Source organism: Panthera onca, chromosome D2, assembly GCF_046562875.1.
Source record: "Panthera onca isolate mPanOnc1 chromosome D2, mPanOnc1 haplotype 2, whole genome shotgun sequence".
NCBI lineage: Eukaryota > Metazoa > Chordata > Mammalia > Carnivora > Felidae > Panthera > Panthera onca.
The window spans coordinates 83726644-83753457 of record NC_138349.1 but is presented as its reverse complement, the minus strand read 5'-3'; the positions used below and the strand labels follow the sequence as shown (position 1 = coordinate 83753457).

The 26814-nt window shown below is 42.4% G+C and overlaps 1 protein-coding gene across 3 annotated transcripts in view; it reads right to left on the bottom strand.

Moving 5' to 3' along the window:
- The window catches only part of PRKG1 (protein kinase cGMP-dependent 1), a 1260290-nt gene that overhangs the window by 29431 nt on the left and 1204045 nt on the right, over positions 1–26814 (bottom strand). For all 3 annotated transcript variants that reach the window (XM_078434117.2, XM_078434116.2, XM_078434118.2), the window contains exons 10-11: positions 20337–20433; positions 368–507 (exon numbers count right to left, since the gene is read on the bottom strand). In XM_078434117.2, coding sequence (XP_078290243.1) covers positions 368–507; positions 20337–20433 — 237 coding nt within the window. The remainder of the gene's footprint in view (positions 1–367; positions 508–20336; positions 20434–26814) is intronic.

Below are 26814 nucleotides of genomic sequence, written 5' to 3'. Positions count from 1 at the left end.
ACAAACTACTATTCAAATAATTATAGGTAGCAGAGTTTGATTCTTGATATTTTGCCTTTCGAACTCCAACGGCCGATGCCGGCTTCTGGAGTCACAGAGAGCACACACATGGAGTGTGAGAAACTCAGATATCTCCTTTGGGGGAACTATGTTTTCACAGAATCGGATTCTCTTTTTAAAAAAAAAAAAAAAAAGGATAGAATCAAACTTCAGGGGTTTTTTTTTTTTTAAGTCTAGCAAAAAAAACTTTCTTAAAATCAGATTGAAAACGACGTGTGCTGCGAGAACGAAGCGTGTAACGTAAGCACGGGCCACAGTGGGTTTTGTGGTTGAGTCTCTATGGGGAGCGCGGGGACAGGGTCCCTACCTCACTATGAAGTCGGAATGAGCCCCCTGCATGATCTGCTTCTCCGAGCGAATGTGCTCCTGTTGTCTGGTGTCCACGATGTGGCGTTTCTTGAGAATCTTCATGGCAAACGTCTTGGACTCCTCGCTTTTCAGCTGGACCTTAACGACAGGCAGGGAGAGTTCAGTGAGAAAAAGCCCAGGGCATGAATGTAACAGGGTGCCTTCTTATCCCCAAATCACACGGAGCACTTTAGTGACAGCCCAAACCCTGCCTGAGCCACACAGCGCCTCCCAAGGCCGCAAACTACCGTCCAGTCCCCTTCCACGGGACCAGGGGAATTTTAGGGAGATTCTCGACGAGTTTTGTGCCCACTGGATTGGGAGTGGGAAAGTGTCCTGGATGGTCATCGTGTGATTTTATTTCATATCATGTCATGTGGCTGAGTGTACTTTTACAGTATTTCTCCTCCAACCCAAGAAGTATAAAAACTGAATTCTCCAATTTCCCTTCAGGTGAGTGTGGTAGATGTCGGAACATTCCACCGTTGCCCCCTGGCCCTAGCCAACAAACCTTTCTACAGGTATAATATTCAGGGGCATGGGGGCCCCTGGGTGGCTCAGTCGGTTGAGCATCTGACCTCAGCTGAGGTCATGATCTCAGGGCCCATGAGTTCGAGCCCCACATCGGGCTGGCCGCTGTCCGCACAGAGCCGGCTTCAGATCCTCTGTCCTCCTCTCTCTTCCCCTCCCCTCCTTGCGCTCTCCCAAAAGTAAATAAAATAATAACAAATAAATAAAATTCAGCGACAGACCCCTCTCTCTGCTGAGACTGGGGATGAATATACTGTGATTTCTTCTCGTTTTACCTCCTAGTTTTGCCCTTTCCTCCAGTTAAAAAAAAAAAAAAAAAAGGTAAAGAAAAAATACAATAAGAGATTTTGAAAACTTTTTTTTTCTTCTCTGCCCGTATGCAGGATAGCTTTAATCCTGTCCGACCTCGAACCTGACTGCTTGGTTACACTAACTGAGGAGACCTAGGCTGAGCTCGGATGGCCCCACTCCTTCCATGCCTCTGTCACGGCCCCACGCGGCTCCCGGTGGCTTGCGTTGTTCCAAATGCTACTCCTCAGACTGGCTGCGGGTCTGTGGTCACTGTTTTACATAAAAAAAACCCCAAAAAAACAAACAAAAAAACTTCAACAAGGTGACTTGGAAGGAAAGTGAGAGAGAATGGAGCTCATCACTTAACAGCAATAGAGAAGAATCATCTAGGGCTGTTGAGCGACAGACTCCTCAAGCCCGCATTCTCCGGCACTAATGAAAGGCTTGGGGGAAATAACGGACAAGCTGTTCCTGCTTTTCAGCTGAAGTATCGCTGTCCCCTCTGGTCGTGAATTGTCTCCCGCTTCATCCGCATGGAAGCGAAATTCTTAAGTGTCCTGTTCATGCACACGTGTACAGATTGGATCCAGTCTGAGAGGGCATGGCCATGGCAAGGGCCTGAGAAGAGAGCCCAAGGACACTTCCCATAAATGGGCCCCAGTCCGCTGCCAGAATTTGTGAATCCGCAGGACAGGTTAGAGAGGAAAGTGGATATTCGCAAACGCCTTAAACAGACAAAGGCCGTCTATCCCATCTGTGAAACTCTGGAAGACGGCAGATGAGTGTAATTCAAACGGATTCAGCTGTAGTTCATAATAAAACACAAAATGTGAACTCCCACCTCGAAAAGAAATCTAGACAGCATGAAAAATAAGCTGTGTCAGAGGACTAAAAATCAGAGGAGAAATGAAACCGTATTTTCTCTTTGGGGCCTTAGGTTAGTGACTGAAGACTCTTGTGTCGTTTACGCCCCTGATGTAAACATTACTCATTATTCTTTGTAGTGACAGTGACATACGTTTTTACTTGCGCACAGGGTGGGAGGAGAGGACTCTGCCTTTAGGGTCCCCGGTCTGGACCCGAATCCTGACCTCATTGGGCTGACTGCTTAACAGCTCTGAGCCCCAGTTCTTGCTGAAGATGCCATTGGGCTACTGTACGGAGTTAGTGTCGCCTTAAGCGAGAAAGGGCCACCGAGTGAGAAGTCACGGATGGCCTCTCTGCTGTGCCCTGGCCCCACCCAGCAGCCTCTGCCGGATAGGGTACCTCAGGTGTTGTCTGCAAAACAAAGCCAGACCACGTCACTCCTCTGCTCAAAACACTCCAGTGGCTTCCCATTTCGCTCATGAAGGCAAAGCCGTCACAAAGGCCTACAAGGTCCTACGCCGTCTGGACCCCACTCTCCCCTTACTCACTGTGCTGGGGTCACACTGGCCCTGAGCACATTAAGCAAGTGCGTGCCCCAGGCTATCTGCACGTGCTGTTCTGCCCTAATATTCTCCCACAGATATTCCCGGGAGGACCCTCTGAGTTCCCGAAGCTCTTTGCTCAAATGTTTCCTAATCCGTGTGTCCTCACACCAGCCTATGTCCAAGAGTAACCACCCCCTTCCCTGTGTTATTCTTGTCTATAGCTCTTAGCACAAGCCAATGCACTCAATAGTTTCTTCATTACTTGATGAGTACCTGTGTCCTCTCATCAGACTGTAAGCAACCTGAGATGGGGGATATGTTTTTAAATTCCCTGCCCCTGACACAGAGTAAATGCTTATTAAATATTTGTTGACTGCATGAATCAAAGAAAGAATGCAACAAGCCATGACGATTGATCACTGGCAAAGCCACGACGTGCATCTCTTAGCTTAACAACGGGCACTAGAATGACAAGCACGTAGCATTTTGTCTTTTCCTTCTGTCCCCAAGTGCCCTTAATTATGCATGGAAGGGAAGGAAAGATTTTGATGTGCCAACACTACACAGGCACTATCCACGGCCAAACAGCTATGTGATTCAGCGTCAAGTTTTCAGTTGTATTTTTACAAGATGTTTTCTTACCCCAACCTTTTCCTTGAATGACCGAGACATGACATTCCCAACTGTAGAGCCTGCTAGATTAATAACACCATCTCTAGGATAATGTCCAGTTGGCTGCCGACAAGCTTGTGGGGTCCGTTAGCATCTTGAGACCATGGCCATTACTTAGGGCTCCATTTCCAAGCCTATACTACTCTTTGGTTCCCTTCCAATGAACAAATTCCATGATTCCTAGTATGTTTACCGATTTTGTTACACCCACACCCAGATGTTTGATTTATTTCACTGTAGCCAGTATACTAGGCAGAAATATTTACCCACTTTTCTATTTGATAGTTTTGAACTATTAGGATGAATCTATGCAGGGAAATAAATGAAGCTCTCGGGGATGTCCAAGAGAAATGGGAACTAACCTTTATGGAGCACATACAAGTCCATGTATGTTATTTTATTTAGTCCTGACATCAACTCTTCATTGAAAGAGGAAGAGATTTTTGTTTTGTTTTGTTTTTAGGAAGACTTCATCATCGATAATAATAGCTAATATTATTAAAGTGCTCATATTAGGTGCCAGGAACAGTGCAATAAGTGACTTTTCTCAATCTTCTAGGCAACCCTTTGAGGTACCATTGTCATCCCCATTCTTCAGAGCATCAAACTGAGGAATACCAGAGAGGTTCATATCTTGACCAAGACCAGGATAGAGATGTCAAGTGGCAGAACTGGCTCCATGCTCTTTTTGGCCCAGGCTATTTCCAGAATATGCTGCTTCCCTTCTGCTGAATATAAAACAAATTGATGGCACAGTGACTGATGCTTTACGAATGAGAGTTTAATGGAAATGGCTAACTCAAACTCAGTTTCCTGTAAGTTTCGCTCACACTAGACATGTGGTTTAGGACACCAGCCTGAGCCTCACTGTCCATTTTCTAGGGGATCTCAATATATTCTCAGGGATCTGGGGTACCTGACTGATACAATTCCACAAGGAGAAGCCAAGGGTCGAAGTGTGGGTGGGGGGGGGTAGGTGGGGAGGGAGATGGTGGTAACAGTTGTTGGGTAGCAGGTGGCCAATGAGGGGTACATGTTGGCCTTATTAGTTGCCAGTTCAATAAGTATTAATTATAAGAAGTTTACTGAGCCAAATGGTTAACCTACTGAGGCTTTCTGTTTGGTCTCTGCTTGAGTGGAGCAGTTTTACGGTCCGGAACCACCTTCCTTTGCACTCTGTAAAGACCTTGCCAGCTCCTTAGAGTAGAGCCCTTAGAATTTCCACTTCCATTTCAAACTAGAATGACACACGATTCCCGGGATCTCAGCTCTTAACCAGGAAGTCAGAGAGCTTGAGGAGTATTGGTGGAGGTAACTCAACAAACACAGTCTCTTGTGCTGAGTTAATTCCCTGAAAAAATTTCCCCTGATAAATCAATATGTCCGACTCAACATTGTTTGTAACAGCCAAACACAGTCTCTTTAACAAATGGTGCTGGGAGAACTGGACAGCAACATGCAGAAGGATGAAACTAGACCACTTTCTTACACCATTCACAAAAAGAAACTCAAAATCGATTAAGGACCTGAATGTGAGACAGGAAACCATCAAAACCCTAGAGGACAAAGCAGGAAAAAACCTCTCTGACCTCAGCTGCAGCAATTTCTTACTTGACACATCTCCAAAGGCAAGGGAATTAAAAGCAAAAATGAACTACTGGGACCTCATGAAGATAAAAAGCTTCTGCACTGCAAAGGAAACAATCAACAAAACTAAAAGACAACTAACAGAATGGGAAAAGATATTTGCAAATGACATGGCTAGTATCCAAAATCTATAAAGAGCTCACCAAACTCCACACCCCAAAAAACAAATAATCCAGTGAAGAAATGGGCAGAAGACATGAATAGACACTTCTCTAAAGAAGACATCCAGATGGCCAACAGGCACATGAAAAGATGCTCAACGTCGCTCCTCATCAGGGAAATTCAAAATCACACTGAGTTATCACCTCATGCCAGTCAGAGTGGCTAAAATGAACAAATCAGGAGACTATAGATGCTGGCGAGGATGTGGAGAAATGGGAACCCTCTTGCACTGTTGGTGGGAATGCAAACTGGTGCAGCCGCTCTGGAAAACAGTGTGCAGGTTCCTCAAAAAATTAAAAATAGACCTACCCTATGACCCAGCAATAGCACTGCTGGGAATTTACCCAAAGGTACAGGAGTGCTATGCATAGAGGCACTGGCACCCCAATGTTTATAGCAGCACTTTCAACAATAGCCAAATGATGGAAAGAGCCTAAATGTCCATCAACTGACAAATGGATAAAGAAGTTGTGGTTTATATATACAGTGGAATGCTACTTGGCAATGAGAAAGAATGAAATATGGCCCTTTGTAGCAACATGGATGGAACTGGAGAGTGTGATGCTATGTGAAATAAGCCATACAGAGAAAGACAGATACCATATGTTTTCACTCTTATGTGGATCCTGAGAAACTTAACAGAAGACCATGGGGGAGGGGAAGGAAAAAAAAGAGGTTAGAGAGGGAGGGAGCCAAAACATAAGAGACTCTTAAAAACTGAGAACAAACTGAGGGCTGATGGGGGGTGGGAGGGAGGGGTGGGGGGGTGATGGGTATTGAGGAGAGCACCTGTTGGGTTGAGCACTGGTGTTGTATGGAAACCAATTTGACAATAAATTTCATATTAAAAAAAAAACAGCCAAACAATCTAAATGTCCATGCAGAGAAGCTTGGGGAAAAAATGGTACATCCATGCAATGCAGCTGTAAAAACTATGACTTAAAATGGTGATTTAGCAAAGGGAAGAAAATGAGAGAGGGACAAAACAAGAAACACTCTTAACTATAGAGAACAAAGTGATGGTCACCAGGGGGGAGGTGGGTGGGGGATGGGTTCAACAGGTGATGAGGATTGAGGAGGGCACTTGTGACGAGCACCAGGTGATATATGGAAGGTTGACTCACTATATCGCACACCTGAAACTAATATTACACTGTATGTTAACTAGCTTGACTTAAAATACTTAGAATTATACTTATTATGGAAAAATAACCCAAGTTGACTTACATATACACGTGTAACTTTCTCTATCATCTATTTATCTGATACAGGATACAAGCCACTGTACATTTTATGACCCTATAAATAGTATTTATATGAATATGTATACATCTAAAATACATCTAGGAAGAGACAATTGGAAACGTGTTCCCCCATAGGTTAATAATAGTTTTCCCTTAGGGAAATTTTTACATTTTTGAATCCTATATCCCTTTTATGATGGGAAAACACAATGACTTTCATCATGGAAAATACATTTTAAAGTCTCCTTTAAATTGTACTAGCTGTGTATTACTGTCTGGCTCTCTCAAAGGATTTTGGTTCCATGGGAACCACTCTCCTAGAATTGCATGAAAGCAAAGACCTTGAGAAGTGGTACAAAGCAGAACAATCCATTCAGGTTTGGGCTGAGCCACACTAACCTGCTCAAGGGACTTGCCATATTCTTGTCTTCAATATAAACGTTCAGAGTCCATGATAGGAATCTGCATTTACTGGGCCTAAGTTATCCGACTTTATCATAAAAGTGTTTTCACAAAACTATTCCATGGCAAATTTGAAGGTGCAACGTAGTTAGCTCTTAATTTTTCCTGTTGGCCAAATGAATTATGCCAAGGCCACGCCTGTCAATTTGAGGTGACGGTGAGGACTTTTTGTAGCAGGGGCAGCTAGAGATAGGAAATCTATAGTGTGGACGGAGGCATGTGGACCCATGCTTTGCTTCCCGGCCCCCCTCTTGTCGGGGAATCCTTCCCAGCCTGGTGGGGTTGGGTGTGCGCCCCAGCTCAGTCGTCCTTTGCAGACTGGCTCACACCCCCGGTGCACAGGCTAGTACACTGGCGAGACGTGAGCCCTGAAATGTGACTGCTTTTGTTTCCATCTCCCCCACTTTTTGGCTTGTGGTCTTGGGCACATTTCTGACACTCTGTCCCTCTCTCCGTATCTGGCACATGAGTTTACATGTGAGGACGAACCAAAAGAGCCCACATAGCCTCCCCAGTCTGGAACAGAGCACACTTTCAGTGTGAACTAAGCTGCCTTTATTCCTATGGGCTTCCAACATTAAGGTCCCTTCAGGCTAAAGAAATTTCCTCCGAATATGACCCAGCAGAGGTCCGTTCCTAACCCCAATCACCGATCTCTGTCTCACCAGGGAAACACATAAAGGGGTGAGATGCTACTTTCCAAAGATTCCCGGCCCTCGCACCACACAGCTTTTACTCCCAAAATTCCTAGAAAGGGAAAAAGAACAAGAAAATGCTAATACTCACGATCTTCCTCTTATTTATTTTTACAAACAATGCTGTGCTAGACCCAGTATTAGAAGGGACAAAAGCTTTATTGATAGTAAAACGTTGCCTCCATGTGGAGCACCGTGTTGCCATTGGAATGCATCCATACACGGGCAGAGTGGACCTAAATATGGGAATTTCTGACCCAGGTTTTGATGATTTCTTAACTGCCGAGCTCCAGGTGGTGTCCCAATGGCACTGACCCGAAGAAGGGAGACAGGGACCCCAGCATGTTAAAGAGCTGCGAAGACACGCTTGCCAGCAATCAGAACATACGCTTCCTTCCTATCTGCGGCAGGCGCTGGTCTTTAAAAAAGGCTTCTTTCTGGCTGGACCCAATTCCCTGCTCTGACTGGGGAGCTGAGTTATGATTAGAACAACTTTAAAACTCGCTTAGTACCTCAGGGAGAGTTGGTCCTTGGAATCTGTTCATCCAGTGGTCTATTTAATCCATAGTTCACTTTGTGATATAGCTAGATCTTTATTATTTGGAGGAGAAAATGGCTTTCTGAACTACATTGTAATTAAAATGATTTCTTAAATAGGGGCATCTGGGTAGCTCAGTCAGTTAAGGGCCTGACTCTTAATATAAGCCCAGGTCATGATCTCATGGTCTGTAGATTCAAGCCCCGCGTCTGGCTCTGGGCTGACAGTGCACAGATTCTCTCTCCTCTCTCTCCCTCTCTCTCTCTGTGCCTCCTCCACTTATGCTCTCTCTCTGTCTCTCAAAATAAGTAATAAAAAAACCTTTAAAATGAGTTCTTAAATTAAGGCTGAAACTGACAGTATTACATGGCTTATTATGCAAAATTCCTCTATAACGGGTACAAATTACATTTCCAAGTGCAACAGGAAAAAGGTGATTCCCTTAATGCCCTCAGTTACTTACACTAATGCCATGGAACAGAGGTGATGAAGTGAGCTTAGGTAAGCTCATGCAGGATCCCCAGGGTTGAGCCCTGTATGGTTCATGTTTATGATTAATTATGTAACTTCTGGGCCTCAGGAAAGGCCTTAACTCTATTAAATACGAGGGCTCTTTCCACCTGGGAAACTCTATGCATCTGCAATTGGACATAATGAATATGCATTTATTTTATTTTACTTTTTATTGTATTTTATAGAGAGCAGGGGAGAGGGGTAGAGGGAGAGAATCCCAAGCAGGCTCCATGCTCAGCATAGAGCCTCACGTGGGGCTCGATTCCACGACCCTGGGATTATGACCTGAGCCAAGATCAAGAGTAGAGCACTCAACCAAGCCATCCAAGTGCCCCTGGATATGCATTTTTAAAGGATGTTAATTATAATTAACCTTATGGAAGCAGCCCAACAAACATGGGCCAGTAGCCTGGGACAAAGGAAAAGGGGAAAGTTCCCAAGTAAGACAAAGGTAAGCTTCAGAAAACATGCTGGTTCACTCTGGAAGCATGACCTGGAGTTTATGGGACATACATCTTCGGCTGAGAGGTGGTTTCTCTTTCTCTGTTCTCTCAACCCCATGTTACTAATTTTCAAAGACTACGCACTGGATAAAAATGGCGGTGGCTTTCCCAAGAAGAGCATCAAGACAGGCTCTAAGGCCTAAAGAAATCTGGGCAGGGCCATCCTAACTTTAATAGCTGGATAGTGACAAAATAGGAATGGCTAATATTTTCTCCAAATAAAACAGCACACTTTTAATCGCACAACCCATGTTACGTGGTCCAGCGTAAAATGATCTCTTATTTTCAGTTCTTTTTAAACCGGGAGGAAATAGCTGTGTAAGTAATCCAGATAGAAAAATTCCTGTGGTTAAAACTTTTCGTTCTAGATGCTCAAAAAGTTATCCCTCACCTCTCTCTCTGCACAATAACATCATACATGTCCTTCTCCTTGGCGTCCAAACTTAAGAATGAATCTTAAGTTTGTTCCAAAGGATGCACAAGGGAGGAGGGCATAAGGGACTTGTCACAGCCTGTGTGACACATAGCCAGGGGACACAGAGAATGCGAGGGATGGATTATGAGTTCACACAGATGCCAGAGTCGAAGACCTTTTCAGACGGGAGGGACAGAGACATGACATCATTACACAATTTTATGGTAAGTGATTTTACACGTAAAACTTATTTCTAAGTGAGACAATTACACCATTTTCTATACCATACCAAAGGAGCAGGGCAAAAAGGAGCTTATATTATGTATACATTTTCCTCTGCCATTTGCACAAGTGACGATCAAGAGAGGGTCTCTCTTCTCCCCATCTTTATTCTCCTTCTCGTGTTCACCTCAACCCTTCATCAAACATGTCGATAGTCCTATTTGGTTTGTACTCTGCCTTCAGACTCAACATTCAGTTCTACAGCTAATGACAAGAAATATCAGGATATATTTATATTATTAAATTCAAATTGGTCAAAAGCCAAGTTAAGACTATTTTCACAGAGGAGATAGTTTTCAAAACAGACATTTAACTTTCAGTTTAGAGGAAGATCAGGAAAAGAAAACCATACCTCCTATTTTTAATTACAACATGAACAAATGGTTGGACTATTTTATAGAAATCACTTGGAAATCAAAGAATACTTGTGATTTCTCTTATTAAGGAATTAACACTGATTCATTTGGACTAAAAAAAATCTACCTATATTGAATCAATACTGTTTACTGAAATGTGCAATTCAAATATACCATCTTCTCAAGGGGCGCTTGGGTGGCTCAGTCGGTTAAGCATCCGACTTCGGCTCAGGTCATGATCTCACAGTTCGTGAGTTCGAGCCCCGCGTCAGGCTCTGTGCTGACAGCTCGGAGCCTGGAGCCCGCTTCAGATTCTGTGTCTCCCTCTCTCTCTGCCCCTCCTCAGCTCATGCTCTGTCTCTCAAAAATAAATAAATGTTAAAAAAAATAAAAAATATACCATTTTCTCTTGTGTATAGAACCTGCATAAAATAAACCTTATTTCATCTTGTAGTGATTACTAAAATTGATATGAGAAACTTTAAATTATTTTCCCTCATCAGGCGCACAAAAACAGACACATAGATCAATGGAATGGAACAGAGTCTAGAAACAAACCTGTGCTTATATGGCCGATTAATCTATCACAAATAAGGCAAGAATATACAATGGGGAAGAGACAGTTTTTTCAATAAACGGTGTTGGGAAAACTGGGCAACTACATGCAAAAGAATGAAAGTGGGCCACTTTCTCACACCATACACAAAAATAAATGGATTAAAGGCCTAAATGTGAGAACAGAAACCATAAAACCCTTAAAAGTAAACATGGGCAGTAATCTCATGGACGATACCCTTAGCAAGATTTTTCTAGGTAGGTTCCTCAGGCAAGAGAAACGAAAGCAAAAATAAACTATTGGCACTACACCAAAATAAAAAGCTTCTGCACAGCGAAGGAAACCATCAACAAAACAAAAAGGCGACCTACTGAATGGGGGAAGATATTTGCAAATGACATCTCCAGTGAAGGGTTAACATCCAAAGTACATAAAGAACTTCTGCAACTCAACACCGAAAACCAAACAGTCGGATTAAAAAATAGAGAATTCAAACGTTTTTCAAAAGAAGACACACGGTGCCCAACAGACACATGAAAAGATGCCCAACATCACTCATCAGCTGGGAAAAACAAATCAAAACCACAGTGAGGTATCACCTCCCACCTGTCAGAATGGCTGGTATCACAAATGGGAAACAACAGGTGTTGGTGACGATGTAGGGAAAAAGGAACCCTCACGCACTGTTGGTGGGAATGCAAATTGGTACAGCCACTGTGGAAAACAGTATGGCGGTCCCTCAAAAGATAAAAAACAGATATATAATGCAATAAAGAGTTCCACTACTGGGTATTTACCCAAAGTGCACAGAAACACTTCTTCAAAAAGATACATGCACCCCTATGTTTATTGTGGCATCACTTACAAGAGCCAAGATAGGGAAGCAGCCCAAGCGTTCATCGACAGAGGAATGGATAAAGAGGATGTGGTGTGTGTATAGATGCTTGCGCGTGCACACACACGCACACACGCACACACAGGAATGTTACTCAGCCATAGAAAAGAATGGGATCTTGTTATTTACTACACCATGAATGAACCTAGGGTGCATTATGCTAAATGAAATAAGTCAGAGAAAGACAAACAGCATATGATTAAACTTAAATCTAAGAATGAAAACAAGCAAACAATAGCAACACAGACTCTTAAATACAGAGAACGAATTGGCTGCCAGAGGGGAGGTGGGTAGAGAGATGAGCGAAAAAAAAATTACTTTCCCTCATCAAATTATCAAATATTTTCTCTCCCCAACCAATATTTCATATCTGTGCCTAATCTCACGCATATGTATCGAGTAATGCTGCAAGTTTTCAAACTTGCCTACACGTTTCTAAATTGATCACTAAAATATGTCACATAATTCAACTTACTCTAATACTTAAAGCACACTTATAACCTCAAATTTCACATAGATGGAGCTGAAACTCACAAGTTGACACTTCAATTTCTTTCCTTTATTGACTCTGTGAAGCTTTAAAATGAGTGGATATGAAACAGAATCACATATTGCAAAATTCAACTCTCTGAGATGTGATCAGCGTAATTCATGAAAATGTTTGTGTTCTCGTCATACTTTTGAGACACAGGGCATAAGTAATGTCATAATGTTTCTGTTACATACTGGAAGAATCTTTATCAAAAGGTTTATAATTGGATCTTCATATCTTGATAGATGTTATACTTGAACTTCACCCTTTCTGATATTAAATAAATAGGGTGACTCCTTCCTCGTTTTTACACTTGAAACCTTTCACAAGATTTTGCATAAATATAATACATTTCAAATGTAGTTAAGCCAGTTCGACATGTATTTAGTATTTTTTTGCTCATGCTAACTTAATTTACGGAAACCAGTCCCATTAAACATTTAAGCCGCTCTGTCCAAATGGAGGTAGAATTGGAGCCACGGTCACACAGCGGCTCCCTTTGGTTGAGCTTATTTTGATTCCTTTTGGGTCTTGATGGTCTCTCTGCTCTTACCATGAACTTGTAAGGCTGGCTGGCGTCAGGGGCTAAGAACCAAGCCATCCGACCCCCAGAAGCTCCTGATCTCAGAGCTCAATACTCAAGCTAGAAGGTTGTATATGTAAATGACAACGGGGGATATTAAGACGAGGGACAAGAATGAATTGGCAGTAAATTAAATGTGTACAGCTGATGAACTACACTGAAACATGCAGAATGACTATTTCCTATTTCTTCCCCACAAAACAAGATCAACCATTTCATTTTAAAGGCCTGGCTATTTTCAACATTACTAACATAGACAAAGGGAGGGTTTTTCCTTCTCATGAATGGGATTCCTCTTGGAAAGTGTTGATGTGAAATTGTCAGGGACACACACTACATCTTGGCACAAAGCAAACTACCTTCTTCAGAAGAGACATGATGATGTTTACTTTGGCAGTGGCCCCACCTAAAAATAGCCTGTCGAGTCACGTTATGGCGTATTCTTTTATTCACAGGTGGTAGCTGAGAGCTGAGTCTGTGTTTTATATGTTTTCAGTACTTGACCTCATGCCCAAAAAATGCCCAGTGCTTTCACATCTAACCTCCTTTCAGAACAGAACACAGCGACCCCCCCCCCCCCCACTGATGGGCTACGGGCACCTCTTACCGCTTCTTTCACACACTCCCTGAGCGAGTCTGCCACTCGCTTCTGTGGCCTGTGAAGACACGTGGCCCTCTGTGTTGCAACCTTTGCCTCGAATGGCCTTTTCCCCAGCTGCTCCCTTAAAGCCAACCTAGTCCCTAAGCCCTGGCTTCAGTCTTTGTTTTCTTGTGGCCTCTTCTACGCAATCAGCTCCAAATGGTCTCCCACTTTCTGAAACACCGAGAACCTTTCTGCAGAATTTAGAAGTTAATACAATACTAAAGGATGTCATATGTTTCTTTTCATACGCGTTAGTCTTACTTTCTTTTTTATGAGAAGGGAGAAATTCCTTAAGGGCAGAAAAAATCACTTCTGCTATTTCTCTATCCCCCTAAAAATATTTAGGGATTGTATAATAGATAAATCTTTGCTGACTGTCATGTGCCCATAAATTCACTAACTTAAAAAAAAATGAAAGCAAATAGATGTCACAGAAAACATAAAGGCAAGTGTGACCAAAATGTTAACTTCTGGATATACTCTCTTATCACCGATATCTTAACCCTTGGGAAGACATGCCTGCTGCCTTCTAGATTTCCATTCATCTTTCTAGAATCAAACGCAGCTTTGGAGGAGAAAGGGACATTTTAATTTACTTCAGGACCCTGATTCAAAATCCTTTTAATGAGAAATACTCATTTCTACAGATGGGATATAAAATTGGTCATTTCAAAAGATGCGTAAGCAAGTGATTCTTCGCAGTCATTGGGTGGACCGACCTGTGTCACGTCTCTTGTATCAAATATATTCTGCAGTGACAAGAGGAAGTAATGCACAACGTGACTGGCATAGCATCCACAGACAGACTTCACTACGTGTGAGAGTGCGGTCGGCCATCTTAGGAGACGCAGTATGTTGTGACTGTGCGTGTTTCCCGAATCGGATTTTCATCAGCTAGCCGAATGACTTTCTTAGAAATCACTGCTATGTATCACAATAAATCACGTGTGTCCACTTATATCCTTTTGAAGAATAAATCTACCATGAGGAGGGCCTCTTTCATAATAAACCGACTCGAGTACTGGCGAGGGAAAAGCATTAAAACGAGGCAGGCTGGGAGTTGTCAACGAGTGGAGAGTCTGCGCTCACTCGGGGTCACAGAGGGCAGGAGGGTTTCCCCAGGCATCCTCCGCACTAAATCACCGTGGCCACAAGTGGCAATGCCACCCGGCGATCCCACAGCTATTCTATTTCACTGCCGTGTGGCTTGGCAGTCAGGAAGCTTTCGAAATGTTTTCGTCTTACGTGGGGTTTCCCTTTGGAGCTAAGCTGTTCGCCTTTCGTAACGATGAAACAGAACTCTGCTGACAGAGCAATGGATTTATCGCCTAATTTCTTGCTTAATCATCCGTTCGTTTTGCCTTGGTGGACACAGCCCTCCAGGCCTGGCCCGGAGCCACGCAGCTGGCAGAAAGGCCACAAGAGTGCCACGGATCCTTATGGCCCTGTGACCTGTGTGGGGCGTGGCCTGTGACTTCTGCCACATTGCCCCCTCCTGCGCTGGGTCACAGAACAGAGGAGAGGTGACCTGTGTGGTCCACTTGAAAACAGCCAGGCCCCCATTAGGCCCGGTCAGGGTTCCGTGGTTTAAGAAGGCTGCGGAGACACTGGATAGGATTCAGCGGACTGCACCTGAAACTATTTCCCGTCGAGAGGTTAAGAGCTGGTCCTTTACAACCGAGAAGACAGATAAGCGCAAGAAACTTGGGGCATGTGAAGGCTCAGCATGAGCAAGACTGGAAATCGTGTCCCGCCTCCACTCATGACCGGTACCAAAGTAAGGAGCATTCACAGTTGGTGGGGGGGTGGGGATTTGATAGACACCATTACTGGGGTCATTTGAAGACCTCAGGCTCTTTCTTATGGCTGAGAAACGTTTGTACTGTCGGGACTCGGCAGAGCAAGGGAGGAAAAAAGAGTAAAATTATTCCCTTCCCTTCTTTTCCTGTGGGTATAGCTGGGAATGATAAATAGCTATCATTAGCATATTTTAATAATAATCTAACAGCAGTAAGACCGCACCACTTACTGACCTAGGATGTGCGACGCTATGTGGGGGCATTAACTCGTTTAGTCTTTGTGACCTTGGGTGGCTCAAAGCCTACTATTATCCTCCTTTTGGAGATGGGGAAACTGAGGCTCGGAAGCTAGTGACTCCTGAGCAAATGACAGAGCATACACAGCTGCTAAAATCTGAATCCAGAAGGTCTGATTCCGGAGCTCTAGCTTTTGCTACTACGTTATAATGTCTGATTTTGTCGTCGCCATTGTTTCTGCAGAGACATTTTAACCGCTGAAGTAAGAACAGCAAAAGATTCGGAGAAGGAAGAGCCTCTGAAGGTTTGACAGAAGCAGATGTGAACAGTGGGTGATCACAGCGTCTGTTCCACATTTATGTCTATTACAGGTTCTAGAATTCAAGAAGAAATCTTTCTTCTTTTTAAAATGAAGGTGGATACGTGACAACATTGGTTCAATCGCATTGCGGTGGCCGCTGTTGGTGTGATAACTGAGAAGCCAGAAGGACAGAAAAAACCTCAAGTTAAAAACCAAATAGGTAGTTCTGGGCCGTAACAGCAGCCCTTTCACTGACTGCGGGGTCCTAGGCTCCTTCTATGCATTAATCCTGACTTCCTTCTGGTAAAAGAAGATCATGCCTCATAAAGGTAAAATTATATACTGGATGTGGGCCAATCTGAAGATCACAAAGCAGCGTTCAAACGAAAGGCTTACTTTAGTAAGGAAGTAATATTCGTTAAAAAACATCACTAATGCCAGTTTGTCGATCAACTACCCTGCAGTTGTTGCATTTTTATAAGAGTGTACTGGAAAGCTTCAGGGTCTTCATGTAGAGGCGCTAACTCTCCTGTCTTACAAATGCCACTTCCTCCAAGACGTCTTGCTCTCCCAAGCACCAACCACAGGCTGCTCCATACTTTGATTATTGGATTATTTATTCGTTTCCATGACTGTCCTTCCCAGTAAACTGAGTCCCTAGAGGCAATGGCTATTTTACTTCACACTGTGTATGTCCCAGTAGACAACCCGCTGTATAAATATGGAATAAATGATATAGACAGAAAACAATCCAAGAAGACAGAGATTACATCTTCCATGTCTGTGTCCCTCCATTTTCTCCACTTTGGGAGGCTCTGGATTGCTGCATACAAAGATTAAATATCTGTGGTTGTCCAGAGCAACCACATCAGCATGGCCGGGTTCCAAAATCCGATGTGTGCAAATCTATTCTGAAAAGCCAGCAGCCCTCTGACAAGAGGAAAAGTAGAGGAAATCAGGAACGTGACCATAGAGCAACAGGACTAATTTTCATTTGTGATTGTAAAATCATTCTCCTTGTTTTGCGGTCATGCCTGGTAAATTAAGAGGATTACCAAGGTATCTTCCAGCAGAGCTTCCTGCTTTAATGAGTAAATCATCTATAAAAAAGCAGGGTTCTTTTGCTGAAAGTACTTATAAATGGAATGTGGTATTCTGGAAGATAAACAGGCAGCACTGAACAAATGAGAAGGCCCATTCTTCAAAATAAAAAAAAATGGTCAGAAAATGTGGTTTCTGCCAGATAACAGAAAGGAAAGCAGTATGGATGGCTTCCCAAAGGTAATAGCTGTGAACGGGACACGTCTGATATTCAACTCGTTAAAATCAGTTACGCTAAAGGTATTTATGAAATAGACTTAATAGCTTTAGAACAGAATTCTCATGCACATGAGACAGTTTCTTCAAGCTTCTGACCTCATCACTGAACAAATCCCTGAGTTTCTGTTTTGTGGCAAAATTACGTTCTCCTCTACAAACATTGGCAGTCAACTATTTAGCAATTCTCCTGCCTGAAATATCCTCCTGCATCTAAATTCACCTAAATTGATGTAAATAATAAAAATTAAGAAATGCTAAGAAAGCTCTGAAGAGCGTCACTATGCAAAATAACACAAACCTAATCCGTGTGTCAAATAAGAAAACTCCTAACTTAGTTCTGCCGGGAAATGGCATTCAAAAACTCAAATTTAATTCTTTATACTCAACCTAAGAGTTTACATTCTTATAATCGATACCTGGGAAAATTTTTAAAAATATTATTATGAAATTAAAGTGTAATGTGGTATATTTTTTATCTTGTTATTTACCTGATCAACATCATTGCTGAACTAAGTATTGGTAGGTTCAAGATATCTACTTTATACACTTGGTACAGTACTGAGCACATACGTATGTGACATGAATCCATGTGAAGGTGCTACCGCTTACCCTTTTTGCTCTGTAAGAGTGATAGAATTTTCTTGCATACGTCATTCTCAGGAGAGAGTGAAGAGTTCTATCATCACAACAGAACTGGGCTCTGCCTTCTCCTCTGAACTATGAATGGTGTGGGTGCTGCTCGAAAGATTCACTACTGTCTCCTGAGCCATGGTTCATGGTGATTGACCACACGCTAGGACAACAGTACGTGTAATTACAGTCAGAGTGTTGAGGCCAAACTCCTCAAATTCTGGCTTCACTGAATACGTGTAAAAAATGAAAAATCACCGCGAAGAATATGTTCCACACACAATAACTAGTATTACCAGGCAGGGCAGTATTACCAGGCAGGGAGTATTACCAGGCAGTGGATGGTAGGGCAACAGGGATCACCTGCACGGCCAGGCCACACTGAACAGTCAAGACAGTCTGGGTATTCAGATGCTCCTACGGTATTTTTGGGGGGAAGTGCAAAATGACACAAGATCGTCACGTCACTTCCGAGGTTAAAAACATGTGCCTCTTTTCTAATATATGTGGTTGTGCCTCGGGGCCTATTAGGGATTTATCATTTACGGGCATATCTAATGTTTTTATAAACTGGGCTCCAACTCAAATTAATTCCTGAGGTTATGGTGTTCATTAGCCTATAAACATCTGTGTAGAAGAGTAAAATGTAATCATCCAGGAGAAGAAGAAAATTAGACTGAACTACACTTGACTGTCTCTCCTGGGACACATATTGTGTGTGTGTGTGTGTGTGTGTGTGTGTGTGTACCTTCTCTAATTTTCTGGTTAGTTGTGCTTCCTCAAACATTTTTGACGGAGCTTTCTAGAGGTTTTCTACTGTCAGCTTGGCATTTAATTGTTTAGCATAAAGTGGGTTTCAGTGTCTATGAACAATTTTCAGTATTTCAAACATCCTAAGTAAACTCCTATATTTCCTAAAATATCTCACTGGTAACTTAAGGTCCCCAACTTGAAATTCTCAGACCTCCAGGAGCCCACACATTTGTAATGTAAATGTTAACGAAAACAACAATTTGTCCACGGTCTTTGAAAAAATATATTTAAGAAACTGCAAGTCAGAAAATCAAACTCTAGGAATTCTGTCCTTTATAGTGCCTCATTCAGAAAGGGGTTGAGACATGCGCAGCTCAGTAAATAAACACACCAGACCATAAGCTCTTCCTGGCAGGGAGCTCTACCCCCTGACCTGTTTATACGTCCCAACACCCCCAGTAAAATTGAACACCGGTAATAAATCTTCACTAGCTCTACGAACAGTTCTATTTGGTCACAAAATCAAAGTTCTTGAAAAAAGAAAACTAAGACCGCGTTAACTGGCAGAATTCAGAAAAACAAGTTTTCCCAGGCCCTTAATTTGTATTCCTGTAACCTAAAATCTCACTATGAATCAGCAGTCAAATCAGAAGCCGTATAACTATGGTGTCTCCAACCAGTGTTAACGGAAGCATAGCGCAAGTTCAATGAAACACATTATGGCTCCAAAGTTGGCTTGTCTAATGTTTAGGTAAATACCATTTTTTCCTGCCTGTCAAAGCCAGAAATCCCAACTACGGCACAAATGGACAAACATCGGAGACAGCGCTGGCTCAGTCTACTTTGATGGAAGGGGATTTCTAGTCCCCTGATGGCAACAGGAACTGTTTACTGCACTCTACAGGGAGTTCCTAACATACTGTACTGGTTTCTGGTATCAGGGACGCCTCCATGGAGCAGGGAGGTGAAAATGAATCTGCCTCCCAAATAGGGTTTCTACCCACACAATCTTGGAATGCAGCAACTCAGTCACCAGAATACATTTTTTTTCCAGTTTATGTTGTAATACATCCGTTCTTAAATGCGTATTTCAAAGGCACAACAGAGTACGCTTTCATTCGGTTCACTCCACATTCACGCAACGTGTTTAATGAATAGACTTGCACCAACGTGTCCTCATCACCCTAACACTTACCTGTATCACATGAATGGGTGTGAAATATTCAAACCGTGTTATCTAATATGATTATATAAAACACAGTCCCTATAACCTGACTAGGTGCTTGCAAATCCAGAATCACAGAATTACTACCTCATTTATGTGATTTTTAAAGTCTTAAAGCACTGGTAAAGATCTTTAATCAGATAGAAGATAAATAGAGGATAAATAGATTTGACTCATTTATTTCCGTCCTTAGTTCCGAACAGTGCTCACTCACTTAATCATGCACCCTAGCTACAATAATTAAAATGTAAATTTAAATATACATAAAGGAAATGAGACATATATACATGTGTTATATTATGTATATATCTATATATAACATATATACGTATATGTGTATATACGTATATATGTGTGTGTGTGTGTGTGTACATGTGTTAGGGCACATGACTAAGTTGGTGAGCCCCGTTCAGAACCAAGGAAGTAGAGGCCAGAGAGTATCAGCTGGATAGAAAGTACTTTATGGCTCCTCGTTATGTTAACGTGTTTACCTCTCATTTCCTAGGAAGATGATTTTCTAAAGTGGATTGATGATTTCACTGCTAGTCTACATCATATACAGCTCACGGTAACTGCTGCCTACTCGGACGGACTGACATGAAAGCATATGGTCGCGATTCGGGAACGATCATACTTAACGAGGAGAGAGCAGAGCAGAGAGATCTTAATCGAGGAGCACAGATACAGGAGGGAGAGGGGCTCTCAAGAGCACGTAAAGAAGAGTCACCTACCAGCTCCACTCGTCCGAAGCCCCCGACTCCAAGGGTGTCGATGATGTTGAAGTCAGACAGCTTCAGGTTGGCGAAGAAAGCGGCTTCGGCTTCGTATCTGGATTTTTTGATGCGAAAAAACGGAAATTTCTTAGAGGTGCAAACACGAGAACCACACACGACCGCCCCGGGATGACAGGCCTGTGGCACAGGGTTTACCTGCTCAGATTCCATCTTTGCTTTTAGAGTCTCTGTGTCCTCACCATCATAATGTTTTGGTCCCAGTGGTGCAGAATAACCAAGATTTGCACTTGTGGGTCAGAGGAGAATGAGACCAGGTACCTGGTGCCTGCCAGTCATGTGACCGATAAATCCAGTTACCAGACCAAAGTCACATCGCAGTGCTTTCCTGCGCGTCTTCCTGTGAGCACGGATGGCTGGGGCTGTTCTTTTTTGGTTTTGCTTGGGGATTTGTGGTTTTGCTGGGTTTGGTTTTGGCCGTCCCGCTGGGGGACGGCAGTTTCTCATTAGTCGCCCTTATCCACAGGCTGCCAGTGGCTCCTGTTAGTATCCACTGAAAGCGGCAAGATCACCGAGGTCCCTGGAGCGACATCACAGCCGGGGTTTATGAAAACAGATCCGAAAAGCTGAGGACGGGGGTGCGAATGTCCGAAACGGAGGGTTTCGGAAGCCCATTCACATTCCTAAAAAGTGTCCTCCTCCGTTTATGTGTACCCACGGCTTCTGAGCCGGGAGTCCCAGTGTCTTTATCTTTGCCAGCTCCTTATACGAGAGGAGAAGCGAGGGCTGTGCTCCCAAAGTCTAACTGTGCCCCGTGCCGATCTGACCCATGCGAGTGGCCAGGATAGGCTTCCCCTGACGAGACGCTCAAAATATCTTCTTGTCAAAGGCCCTACTATTTTTAGAAAGGGCAGGAAGGCATAACAGTCATGTCACTAATGTCTCACTGATGTCAGGTCAGGGAGTGATACAGCTGTCTCAGTAATCAAGTATTTGCACAGCTATGCGTAACCCGTGACCTTCGGCCAGGCGGTCCCCGGCTCGGTCCACGCTATAGATAGACATGATGATATACCTTTGAGACGGTGACACGGGCACTGCTCATTTCTGTCAGGTTTTGGACACAGCCACCCGAAGGCGTATTTGGCATTAAGCCGTGTAACACTTTAGCTCCTCCGTTGTAATCGAACACACATTAGACTCTCCACTTGGGAGGAAGGTAAAGTTTCTAGGTGACATTTTAACGTTCTCCAATCTACCACCACAGTCCCAGATTCGAACAATTCTTGACAGACTCTCGAGACAACCTGGTTTCATGACTGGCTGGTTACATGAACTCAGCTCCCTCTAATAAACCCCTATAGATGAGGCAGCTGGCCAATCCTGAGGGCATCTGTAGACTTCTCTCATTATCGACACAACCAGGAGATTAGCTTCTCAGTTCAGGAGGTGGTTTACTAGAATGGACATAAGCAGCAAATGGGCATTTCTAGCATTCCAACGGGCCCACTACTTCTGGAAAATTAAAACTCCATCCCATTTAAAGGGCAGAGTTCACTTCAACAGGTGCTTTCCAAGAACATCTGTTGGGATCAGACCCTGTGACAGTTTCTATGTGGTCAAGCAATTCCTGGCATGCCAGATAGTCAGATTCTTAAAGAGATTGTTTTTGAATAATACCCTATGTGCCTGCTGGATTGAGAAACTCAGATATGAAGAGAGTAAACTCAGGCTATTTTGATAACATTTTATATATTTACGGTGTGGTGTTCTCACAGCTCCTGAAGATACTTTTGGACTCTTACACTTGGGCTCCATAAAGTTAGGCTGGTGACACATCTACACATGTGATCTTCAGCCCTTTGTTGGAACCTCCTGGGCATCTATCAGGAACCATTTCATCTGAGTCCCACCACACACCGAGTGATTCTGAAATCTTTGCAAACAGGACCCAAATATCTGTATTTTTTTAAAGCTCCCTCAGCAATTCTGATTCACAGCAAGGGTAGAGGGCTATATAGGTCCAACCGAGAAGCCTCAGGAACTGCAGAAACCATAGAAACATTTTGGGGTGGGTTAAAGTGGTCCTGGGACATCAGTGGCTGCCTGATGAGTCTCAGGGGGATGTGTTCATGCCAAGAGTGTTGGGGCCTCTCACAACGTGGTCTGGCCTCCTGCCCTTGGATCCTAGACCCTTTGAAATGACCACTAGTTCTGTAATGGCTAACACAGCTTGAAAAAAAAAAAGGCAATGTTGCTAAAACACACACACACACACACACACACACACACACACACACACACACACACGGAGACTGCAGAAGTCATAAGGTGGCTATTTTGTGTTGAAATTTCTACAGCAAAATCCTCTTGACTTTATGCTTACTATTTGATTAATTACAGATGGTATTTTCATTAATGGGATGGACGAATTACATCTCATGTTAAATGGTAGATATTTTCTCTGTAGCCATCACAACCCACATAAACATACACTGTTCCACACACTGTAAGCACAATTACCATTACGTAAAATATTTCATGTTTTAATGAAAAGAGATTGGTAACACTGTCACTGTCATCGTACTTTGTTCATCTTTGCTAATTACTTTGCCAATACTGCTTGGTGACTTGTTAAAATACCACCCAGTAGGGTGATTTTATCTGGTGGTTGGTGAGATACATTTTGAGGGGCCTTTGGATAATATACTCCTGATGTTCTATTCCATTCTATTCATGCCAGGTTCTGATTCTCAGGGAGGCCAAACAAAGTGGGAATGCTATCACAGTGTTTTTTTTTTTCCTTTCCCACCAAGGGAATATTAGTTGCTTAATATTCTATATGTATTTATTTTTCATTCAGGTTACTCTTTATGGACAAGAGTTACATCTGGATCACAGAGACCCTGTCTACTTTTCTTTTTTGAATAACTTTTTGGATTAATAACTTCTTTTTTAATGTGGAAATCACCACTAGAAGGAACCCGTATAAGAAAAACTACAGATGACTTAGCTTCTTGAGGCAACCCCTCTTGCTCATAACTTGGAGAGACATTTTCTTTCTTTCTTTTTACTCAGAGATTATTTGAAGATAATTTGAATCCATCGATTCTGTTTTGCTTGTTAATGAGTTGGTAAAAGTTTGAGTGGGAAAGGAGACTAAATAAATTGGTTAAATCAATGGTTGTTGTTCTATTAACTAAACTTCTTTTGCCTGAAGGAAGTCGGTGTAGAACCCAAGTTCTTAATGGGATACAGGTCCAAGGAACAAGGCCCAGCTTTGTGCAATTCATTTTTTTTTTAATCATTAAAAAAAATTTTTTTTAAAAATCTTTATTTCTGAGACAGAGAGAGAGACAGAGCAGGAGTGGGGAAGGGGCAGAGAGAGAGGGAGACACTGAATCTGAAGTAGGCTCCAGGCTCCTAGCTGTCAGCACAGAGCCCGACGTGGGGCTCGAACTCACAAACTGTGAGATCATGACCTGAGCTGAAGTCAGTCGCTCAACCGACTGAGCCACCCAGGCACCCCTGTGCAAGTCTAAAATTCATCTGTGCCATAGTGCTTATGAAAGGGACAACAGCCAGATGCTAGGGGGAAATTCACATCAGTAAGACACAAAGTTCTCCATGTTTAGTTGCTTAAAATCTACAAAGGTGTACAAAGTCTCTTTTCTAATGGTTCTCAACTCAGGTTGAGATACTAATTTTTCAAAAGGATATTGTTAGTATTATTTTAGTATGGGGTGAAATCTATGGGTTCTCTTCTCAGAAAAGTGCAAATAACGACATGTCTTTTTTTGCATGTGTCAGGGAGCTTACAAAACCCTACAACACAAAAATAACTATACAATGAATTGTATACACAATAAGTTGTGTTGGGTGAAGGAGACAGAGATAACATATCATTTCTCAAACAGTCCTGACCATGTTATTTAGCTGGGGCTCTGGGTGATTAGAATTCACAACTGCTAATCTGTACAGGGTACTCTTTAAATGGTGAAATACTAAACTTTTTCTTAAAAAAAAGAACTGATAACGAGGGACACAGTTGCCTACATGTTCACCTCTTCTTTTCATTTCTACCTATACACCAAGAAGTTCCAAAAGCAACGAAAATGTAAAGCAGCAGGTGTAAAAATGATGAGACCAAGGCACAGAAGCACAGTCTAGAAACAGAACGGTCCGAGAAGAATCTCAACCTCTCTCTCTCTATATAAAGCTACATACCTTTATGATATTATGCTCACTTTCCTTAGGAAATAGACAATAACCATCTTCATTTCTCCATCTCTTCTGGTATTACCAGCTTCCACAAAGCCATGGAGTAAGAATCCAGTGTCCCCCATCATTTACCACATTTGTTTTTCCATCGTTGCCTTATATTCATGAATCAATCCTGTCATCATCTCAAAATAACAGAATTGGGTTCTATACCTTATGACTGACTGTCGTTATGAAGAAGTAAATCAATCTCCCTCCTTCTCTTCTCTCCTCTCTCCCTCTCTCCCTCTCTCTCTCTCTCTCTCTCTCTCTCTCTCTCTCTCTCTCTCTCTCTCGGAAACCACGTGTGAGGATTCTACCCAGTACAAAAATGTATGGAATTTAAAATTTTGTCATCATCTTGTCATTAGAAAAACAGTAATAGCTCAGCATTATTTTACAAAGCAGACAATACTATGTGCATTTTTAAAGTAAGCCTCTAGGATTCAAAGGAACGTAACAATAGTTCTGGATGGGTTACAAAAGCCAGTAGTTAAGAGCCTGCAGAACAAAAGGCTAATGTGGCCCTCTCTGCCTTAGCTCCACTCATCTATAACCCACATTGCTTCAGAAGTCTGCTCTAAGAGTCTCCAAGAAAAAACAAAGAAAGTCTTAGTATCTTCGAATCCACATGCAAATTAGTTACCAAGGCTTTGCCTGAGCTCAACTGCTATTGGGTATATTTTGTTTCTTGTTGAGTTTCATTTTCTTACATCTTGGGAAATCTATAAAAATGAAATGTTTCAGTAAACACCCAGACTCTCACCTAGGACTACGTTTCTCATTCCATAACTTCACTAGGTAAGATGAGATTCAATCAGACAGTGTCTACTTCGGCCTTAAAAATAACAGGAGAGCATCCTGGCATACCGACAAAAGTTAATGACTTGTGGTTCCAGCTCTGCCAATGACTTTGTACTTCCAAGACCTGATTTCTTCAACATTTAGGCCTTTTTAGGAGTATCAACCAATATACACTTAATAAGAGTGAATTTTATAGTGTGTCCGAATCTTTACTTAAATGTCCAGATAAACACCTAGGAATCATTTTTAAAAAAGATTTATGTGACCCAAGAGCATTGCAATCTATAAATACCTACAGAAATAATTAAAACCCTTTTCAAGAAGGTTTCAGATAAGAGAAGAACTTTCAGAAAGCGAGCCTTAAGCACAAAAGTATACCTTGTCTGGGATATAACCAAGATATGATGCTGGTCGTCTACTCGATAAACACTTAATTTGGTGTGCAGAATTTATGCAGAAATAGTTCCTGATTTCAGAAAGCTTGGTTCACTGAGTAATTTATAGGTCTGATAAAATAAATAGAAATTCAGCCAGAAAAGTCACTTTATAGAGAGAAAGTGGAATTGGAAACTGGACGAACATCGCACATTTGAATTTTTTTTTTTTTTAACGTTTATTTATTTTTGAGACAGAGAGAGACAGACCATGAACAGGGGAGGGGCAGAGAGAGAGGGAGACACAGAATCGGAAGCAGGCTCCAGGCTCCGAGCGGTCAGCACAGAGCCCGACGCGGGGCTCGAACCCACGGACCGCGAGATCACGACCTGAGCCGAAGTCGGATGTTTAACTGACCGAGCCACCCAGGCGCCCCATACATTGCACATTTAAAATAAACGTGGTTTGAGCTGGTACTATAGTGCTATATTTGTATATGTAAAAACAGTTAGTAGGTACCTGTCCTTATTCCCCTGATTCTCAAATGTTTGGAGTTAAATAAGCTTAGCCACCCAAATAAAAAATGAATAGTCTTTCTTAAATCTGTAATCAAGCCACCAATCATCTCTTATTAATTCAACTCTTTATTAAAAGTCTCCTTGATAAACTAAACTTCAAAAATGGAAAATATATTCCAATAATAAATATATATTGCCATGTTTTGACTTCATTAGGAAACAGACTGGGCCATTTTATAGCTTCAGGTTTGAACAGGGAGTTATTTCTTGTTGCAAGAATCGTTTTTCAAATAACCATTTTACAAGAATCCCTGTCAACATAAGAAACCCTATTCCCAAAATTCTAAACAAAAGGGGTGTTTTCTCATGCATGTGGCCGTAAGGCACGTAGGTAAGGTGGCCGGTAGAGTCAGTATTCCGTCAGCGGTAGAGGCCAAAACTTAAAAGAACTAAAAAGTTTAAAAGTAATTTAATGAATATCAAGTATTTCATTATGTCAATTTTCTCCAGAAAGTGTAATC